The 8,901-nt window shown below is 38.9% G+C and overlaps 1 protein-coding gene across 1 annotated transcript in view; it reads right to left on the minus strand.

Annotated features, from left to right (window-relative positions):
• The window catches only part of il16 (interleukin 16), a 41,108-nt gene extending 32,460 nt beyond the window's left edge, over positions 1-8,648 (minus strand). Inside the window, exons 1-3 of the mRNA XM_030081644.1 lie at positions 8,434-8,648; positions 7,723-8,008; positions 2,511-2,650 (exon numbers count right to left, since the gene is read on the minus strand). Coding sequence (XP_029937504.1) covers positions 2,511-2,650; positions 7,723-8,008; positions 8,434-8,648 — 641 coding nt within the window. The remainder of the gene's footprint in view (positions 1-2,510; positions 2,651-7,722; positions 8,009-8,433) is intronic.
• Between the last annotated feature and the right edge of the window lie 253 nt (positions 8,649-8,901).

Below are 8,901 nucleotides of genomic sequence, written 5' to 3' on the forward strand. Positions count from 1 at the left end.
GAATTTTCAAAGTTGGAAAATTTCCATGGGAATTTTTGGAAATTAACAGGAATTAATGGGAATAAACAGGAATTTTGGGGAAATTTTTGGGAATTTATATTCACTGCATTCACCCGGTCATATACATGTATACATAATAAACATTTTGGTTTGTTATAAGCAGATATGCATGCAAACATGTTACATTATAATGAATTTCCAGGGAATTTTCGGGAATTTTCCCTAGCTGAGTCAAACTGTGTTAATTCAGGCATAGGACTGTGTGCAGTACTATTGTTAAGGTGTGCATATGAAGTGGTTCAAACTACCCATTAAAATGCATAGAAATGCAGGAAATTGAATCGTGATGCTGATGTGATGATCGTCTGTCTCAGTGGAAGTGCTGTAGCCTGGTGGAGTATAGGCTACTGATTGATGAGGATCAAATGTGCTCGGAATTATTTGCATATGTGAATCATGGTGCACAGTTGAATTTGCATTGAATCATGCAACATATTTGTTTCCACCAAAATGCAAAGATGACTGTTTATATTTAAGTTTTATATTTAAGTTTTATTTCACACACTTGGGTATGGGGATGATGATTTTACAGTATGCTGGCATTGTGGCCTTTGGGTTAGAGGTGAGTCCTGAGTTCAGGACATTAGGGTTTCCATTTCCAAAATGGTGATATTGATGTTGACATTCATTTTATTGATTATTGTTTATTTTTGTCCCATTCACCTTAAGTTAACAACAACAAAAACGAAAATGTCCAAAATTCCAAAGCTTAAATTTCCATGGAAACTTTTTAAAAACCTCATTCAAATTGATGACAAGAAAAAAAATGAAAATTCCCCAAATTTCGGGAAATTTACCGGAAACTTTCCACCCCTTTGCAACACTAGTTAGTACTGGACAAAATATTAGCCTAAGCCTAAGCAGCACCTGAGGACTTAAGGAGCTTTACACATTCTTTATAATGTTTGATGGATAAAGTAATGGTGTCATTGCAAGAAGATAATGGTAATGTAATAGAATATAGTAAGAGAAGCTGCATGAACAGACTCAGTGAACTGTGCTACAATATCAATGCTGAAGCATCGGTCGAACCCTAATTAAAACCAGTGCGCTTGGCCATGTAGTGGCCTTCCTCAAGGAAAGGCACACCAAACTGCACAGAGATCAAAACATTCTTTCTCACTGAATGCAACAACCCCAGACCAAAATTTACCCCCAAGAAATACCTCCACATGCACAATCCAACAGAGACCCTCTCTATCCTGTGTTCTTCCTCTGACACAGCAGGAACTATTTTTGGTGTGAGAAGTTACAACATTACAGGCAGTTACTAATGACAGCGAGCTCAGATGATGAATGCGCTTTTGTTTACAGGATCGCTACAAGGGGCATATAATTTTGAAGCTGCACCGGGCGGTTTCATGAACTGATAGCTCCAAAAGGTTAGACGTGACTGAAAAATTTGAACTTTAATATCCAGATATCACACAAAAGATCTAAGTTTGCTGAGTGCAGCTTTTTCTGGACAGAACCTCATTCCCTGCCGTTTTTCATGCCATCAGTTAATGATGGTGGCACATACATCTCTGTTGCAGTCACACAGCTTTAAAAGACCATACCAATTATTTTGCATGTTTAGTGTAATATCTGAAAAATGTATATACTTCTTGTTTCTGGTAATCTTTCCCCAAAGCAAGCAGGCATATTTTTGAACTCTTACATCATTTTTTTCCACCCTCTTATTCAGCCATTGATTTCCATTCATTCTACTGCGATATGAAAATGAACTTTCAGAAACTTCAGACTGTCTTCACATCAGTATCCCAACACCATAATAAAGTCATCTACATAAGTTTTCCAGTAACACTTTACAATAAGAGAACAACAATTAACGTTAGTTAATGCCGTAGTAAACATTAAGTAACACATAATAAACATTAAGTAACAGTTAACTAACCAATAACTAATGTGTCTAAGAATCATGTACTAATGCTGTTCATGCTAAGGTATTAATTTATATGTTATTTAAGGGTTATTGTAGATATTATTAACATTAGTAAATGCCATAATAATCATTAACTAACAGTTAATTAACCATTAAGGCATTAACTAACGTTAATTGTTGTACTCTTATTGTAAAGTGTTACCAGTTTTCCTAAAAGTAGCAGCACTGTTGTATTTTGATGACTTGAAACTGGGAAGAGTGGAACGGTCTCTCCACCTGAAAATAGTCCTTTGGGAAACATTCTGTGGTTATGAATGTTGATGACTTTGTTAGCTGCAGAAGCAGAACATTATTCAGTGGGTGCTTCAGCCAAACATTCAGATTAGAAAATTGAGGATTTTGATAATATATTGTGAAATATTTAGTACCCGTGGATGATTTGCAGAATGGTTAGTTACAATGTACAATGAGGGGAAATTATAGTAAATGGGCAAAACATTTAAATTTTCCACCACATTCCTCTGAATTAAAAAACACTTAGAGTTGTGGTATTGTGTGTTATTACCTGTATAGCTCCCCTCCATTCCTCCCTGGCTCCACACTAGTGTCTTTGTCCTCGGTCTGGACACTGTTATCAGCCATTTGTGGTCCACGCACCTCCTCACCCGGCCCCGTGGCTACACACATCCTCCAGATACTGCTCTCCTATACCAGCACACACACACACACACATAGAGTGAGCAAGTATAAGGGGACCTCTATATTAGGAGGTAAAAAGTCTGATTTATGACCAAATCAGCCATCTGGGTTTGCAAGTTGACAGCTGAGGAAAAAGAAAACAGAGTAGTAAGGTTTTATAGGTCCATGAACTGGGCCACAGTGTTTGGAGGTTACCTTTACAGGGCAACCTAGCGCGTGCTTAGATGACTCTCAAGAGGATGCTATCTCACCAGATTTTAATATATGGCACAAAGAGTGTGTTCTTAAATTGGTTTGTGAGGCATTTCCCTGAGACCAATGACCTTTAAAATTAGGTACTAAAAAAAGCACAAAACTGTATGCATGGACTGGATGGAAATCAAGAACATTCTACTGGCTTTGAATCAAACTATTTTGGTATTAATAGGACACTATCTCACCAGACCATAATATAACACCAGGGGTGTGAAGGGTTTCTGAGGTATCTCCTTCACACCAGTTACTTTAAACATGCAAGTACACCTCTGTTTGGAACAACATAACCTGAGTGAACAATTAATTTCATAGTATAAACAGTATGCCATGCCACCATAATTAAAATACAGCACAAGAGGTGTGCTCTATTATAACAAGACATACTGAATTATTTCCTTCAAGCCAATGATGTTTAACGTGAAGCATTCAAGTGCCAACAAAGGGTACAAAAATATATGCATGGACACCTATAAATCAAATAAATCAAGCACTTTTAAAAGAGCTATGCCATTGTATCATGAGGGCAATGTCTTACCAGGGTCACTGGGGTATAGCACCATAACACCGGACTTTTGTGTATGCACAAAGTGTAAAAGCTGGGTTACTTGTATGCAGACTGAAGAGACTAGGCTGATCATAGAGCTGAGGTACTCTCTTCAAACCGGTGACATTAAACCCTCCTATTATGTTTGGGGTCAATTTGACCCAAGCCAATCTTTAACGTCTCTAAATAAATGATTAACCTCTTTTTTTTTTTTTTTTTTTGCTTCATATTTAATGGGTGTTCCTAATGTAATAGTACTACCGGGTAAAGATGAAATTGACATGATGATATGTTTTCAATGTCCTGTACACACTTTGTAATGCATTGGTTATAAATAACAAAAATCTGTACTTAGAAATAATATAAAGCCATTAAAACACCAAAAATTAATATTTCTTTCCAATTTTAGATCAATCAGAGAGATTTTATGGTGATTTGCATATTTTTCCATTGTCGCCTAATAGGAATACTGGATGTATAAGTGGGGGTGGGAGGGAGTTATGTTTTATTCAAAGGGCTATTTAGGTAATCAACAAAGAAATATAAAGTACTTGACACATAAACTTTGATAACAATTTTAGTTATAATAATTTTGTGGAAGTTTAAACTGCAGGGGTCAAATTGACCCCAAACATAAAGGATGTTCAAAAATGTGAACATAACAGGAGGGTTAAATGTGAAGCACTCCAGTATGAGCATAGAGTACAAAAACACATGTAGAGACACCTCAGCTGGGTGTAAACCACAGGCATTACCTACTAAAAAAAACTATTCTATAATATCAAGAGGATGCTAGCTCGTGACATTATAGCACAAGGGCTGCATTCTCAGAAATTTACTCGGGCATTTCCCTCAAGCTAATGGAACCTGAATGCGACTATTCAAAGGAAAACAGGTTTAGTACGAACAGAAAAGACAAAAGGATATGGCTATGATTATGGCTTTTGTCTAGTGGATGATTTAAAGGTGACTGATGGCCTACCTGACATGAGTTAGCCCCGCCGGAAAATGACTGGCCGACTAAATTACAGTTGACTCAACTTCGGTCAGAGTTGTTTAGCCATCTGGGCTTTGGTCCATGAGGTGGTTCATTATGACAGCTATACTCATGATTTATGATTTCCACTATAGGCTGCCAAAGTACAGGTGAATCGCAGTGATCACTTGTATTGAGGATACCACAGTAAACCACATGAGAAACAGTGGCAAAAAATGCACTTCGCAACTGATGGAAATCCAAAATTACTTATTAATATAGTAGCTGCATCACTAATCCACTTTATTGTGTCATGTTTGTTTTGTGCTGCTGATGTTGTGTGTTGAAATCTTTAAATTTGATCATTTTCATGACTTAAACAACAAAAAGAAAGACAAATATTTTTTGTTTCCCCACAGAGTTGTATTCATGTGAGGGTGGAGACCATCATGAAATGCTTAAATGCTCCACTGAAACCAAGGAAAATATTGATTTTAATACTAATCTCCATGCATATCAAAATGTCAGTTCAGATTAAAGACCGTCCCATACATGACCAGTACAGTACTAATCAAGTCTTCAATAAATATGTACTCAGTCAAGTCATATCAGAGGTGGGCAGCTCTGAATGGCTAGTGCCAGCCCTATACATGGGCAAACCAATACCTAATGAAACTCTTATTTCAGTGCAACCGGAAACAACAGCAGTCCTAAAAGCATTGCATCTATCGTTCATATACTGTATGTACCATGCATGTGCTTTTCATATGATGAGTGATTACATACAGTGTATCAGGCTAGCCCCATTTGACATCAGAGGAATGTGCTGTGAGGCCTGCAGGAGTTAGCGTGGCTGTAGTAACAGCAGGACACAACAAGCCCTGTCTTTGTCTGAACGCCCAACATCCAGGCCAGCAACATCCCTCATTCAACCACCAACACACAACACAGGGCATGTGATTATCATTACATTCAGAGAGGAAACACTCGCCAAAACACACTGTTAGCAAGATGATATCATGTGGCATTCGAGATGTTTGGTACTTGATGTTTGAACTTCCATAGTGATTTTATACCACTGAATGTTTGCATCAGGCTCAGATGTCCAGGCAAGGTTCCCTGCTAACATGCATGATGTTACAGTGGGAACTAGTTGCCCTACTTGAAGGCGATCAATCTAATTACATGGCGTTTATTTACAAATTAGCCCAACTGAGTGCAGCGAGTCATCCCAAATGAATCCCTTTGGACTGAGAGACACTCATGTCAAACAAACAAACAAGAAATGCTCATTTTGTACAGGATATTGAACAATGTGCAAGTTGTATGGATGAGAAACTGCTGAAAATACTGTTGCTATAGGCCCTCGTATATAAGGTATATGGATAAAATAATATATCTGAAAGTTCTTAAGGGGCAGAATTCCTGCTGAAGCCATGTGAGCCATGTGTAGTGATGAAGCATGTGCTGCATATGTTGCTGCTGCTGTATTTATAGTAGGACAGTTCAACTCCGTGTCAGCCTTTCAACCTTTAAACTAAGTGACCATGGCCTGAGGCTTTGATGGGCAATTACAGCAGGTTAATGACTTCTGACTGTGAAATTTTCAACCAGTTCCAGATTTTATTAGTTCAAAAGAAAATGATTGAGCTTTCATCTGTCACTTGCCATGGAAAATAACACATCAGTTTTTTTCTCAAAGCATGTATCTATTGCTGATGGAAACGCCAAGTTAAAGGTGCAGAGAGTAAAAATATAGGGTTACTGACTGAGGCCAGGACCAATGGACAGTACAAGTGAGCGGCTGTTATCACAAGATATTTCATCCAAAGGGGGTAAACAGCAAATGACAGAACAGTAGTATTATTACCCGAGTATTTAGCTTGGTGAATTGTTAGCTCTTCATGAGACTTGCTGTTCTATCTCTACTCTAAATGGTGAGCTTACATGTCTCTGCCCCCTGCAAAGGTGCCAATTATTACACTGCAAAAACGCAAAATCTTACCAAGATTATTTGTCTTATTTCAAGTCAAAAATGTCTTATTTCTAGTCAAAATATCTCATTACACTTAAAATAAGACATGATCACCTCAGAAGTAACTTGTTTTTAGACAATTTTCACTTGTTTCAACTGAAAATTCACTTTAAACAAGTGAAAATTTGCTTGTTTCATTGGCAAAATTTGCCAGTGGAAAAAGTGAAAATTCACTTGAAATAAGTGAAAATTAGCTAGAAACAAGAAACAAATTTTGCCAATGAAACAAGCAAATTTTTACTTGAAACAAGCAAATTTTCACTTGAAACACGAGACAATTGTCTAAAAATAAGTTACTTCTGAGGTGATCATGTCTTATTTTAAGTGTAATGAGATATTTTGACTAGTAGTAAGACATTTTTGACTTGAAATAAGACAAATAATCTTGGTAAGATTTTGACTTTTTGCAGTTAATCAGTTTGCAAATTATCCGGGTAAAGTATTCCTAGGAGAACTTCTCAAGGAACAACAAGGTTGCCTGTTAGCTGAAGGACCACTTTTCCTCCATGAATCCAGTGACTTATGAAACAGCCACAGCAACTGTTTTACCTGTAATTTTTTTTTTTTTTTAAAACAATCGTGGCGCATCAAGCAATATTTTAACCCACTTTCTGACAGATTACTGACAGTTTTGACAGTGTTTTCCTGCTTTCTCAAGTCTATATGGGAGAAAAGCAGATGAGTCGAAGTGTTGCACTGCAAGCCCCGTTCCACTAAGTTCCTGGATGATTCTGAAAGACCCTAACCCTGAGCTTGGTCTTTTTCTGGGGTAAAAAAAAAAATTTCCCCCTGAAACTACATTTTGACCCAAGTCCTTACAGCCGTAATGGACCTGTTGTTGCAACTCTAACCCTGTCCCTTTAACCCTGGGTGACCAGTAACGGTGCACAGAAATCACAGATCACTTATTGCCCCTTTAATGTCCCCTTAGTGCCCCTTTATTTTTAATTATTTTGTAATAATCTGATATGAATATGACCATTTAAACTCTGATATCATCGAAGGGGGAAATTCATCTGGTTATCTGCTTCAGCTATACTGAAAAAATTATAACATAAGGAATAGTGGAAATAATAAGTACCATAAGAAAACAAAATATGGCCTATTCTGTTCTGTTTATCTGTTGTGACTCTGGTTATGAAGTCTTGTTAATCTTGTTCCTGCTCAGTTTAGGTTGTGAGTGCAGGTGGGGGGAATGGTTGTCCATATGTGGCCAGTTTCTTTTTGTAGTCAATTATGCTCTACAGTGCAAAGTCCAGTGGCCTTACCTTGATGCTGAAGGACCTTCTGATGCTCCTCTTGTTCTCTCTGAGTGTGTTGGCATGATGGAGCTGGTTTGCTGCCTCATCGCCTCCTCTTTTCTCCATAACTGTTTGTTGGCTCTTCCTCCAGTGCCCATTCTCTGCGTCTCTATAGCCCTTTCCGTCATTAGTTGTCAGGTCTGTCCTCCAGCCTGGCCCCCACACCCTGCCCCCATCCAAGCCATCTCCAGCATGCCTGTCTTCTGTACCTGGGCAGTCATCGCTGGTCTTAGAGTGGCACAGGATCAGGGACCTGGACAGGGTCACGACAAGAGGCAAACCACCCAATATAAGGCATTAAATTAGTTGAGATCAACAATTGTGCAGCCTGTGTGACCCTGTGAACGTTCTCACAGTACAAGCATTGAGTGGAGCAGTGTGAATGACAACAGAGTACAAGCATGTAAGAGTTGCAAACAGTGATGTAATGGTTAATGAAAAGATCGCCAAACAGTGGCCTCCAGTCAGTGATCATCATAAGGCAAACAACCACCAATTTTAACAAGAATTAACCCTTTTTTTAACACCGGTTTAACATTTTACTAAACTGTGAATTTATGTCATAAAGATCTATATGTACCTAAAAAGTGAATAAAATCTATTTCTGGAGCGGAAAAGGTGGATAAACTGACTTGAAGTCAGTCCATAGTTCCATGTCTGTCTGTGTGCTGCTGGTACCTGGAGAGCATGGCCAGCTTCTTGGACCGCTGGTTTGGGCTGCTGCTGTTGTTGCTGCCTTTCCCCTGGTCCCTGCGTCTCCGCTCCATCCTCCTAGCAGCTGCTGTGCTGGCTTTCCTCCTCTGGTGGGAGTATCTCTGGGGCATGGCCATCAGTGTGTGTGCGTGTGTGTGCGCCGGGAGCTGAGAAATGAACACACCCCTCTCAGCCTGCATGAGGCCTAATGGAGAGGGACGCTCTGGAGGGCAATTAGAAAATTCAGTTAGGATAGCGTGGCTGTATCCGCATGAGTGTGTGTGTGTGTGTGTTTGTGTGTGTGTGTGTGTGTGTGTGTGTGTGTGTGTGCGTCATTAATGTTCAGAGAAACTGCTGAGGCAATGGTGGAGACTAGTAGAGATAAGAGAGCATTTCTTTCCTTGCTTTGAAAAAAAAAAGGAAATGTTTTGCTCGGTCCTCCTGACTGGAACT

Source organism: Myripristis murdjan, chromosome 3 (assembly GCF_902150065.1).
Source record: "Myripristis murdjan chromosome 3, fMyrMur1.1, whole genome shotgun sequence".
Classification (NCBI taxonomy): Eukaryota; Metazoa; Chordata; class Actinopteri; order Holocentriformes; family Holocentridae; genus Myripristis; species Myripristis murdjan.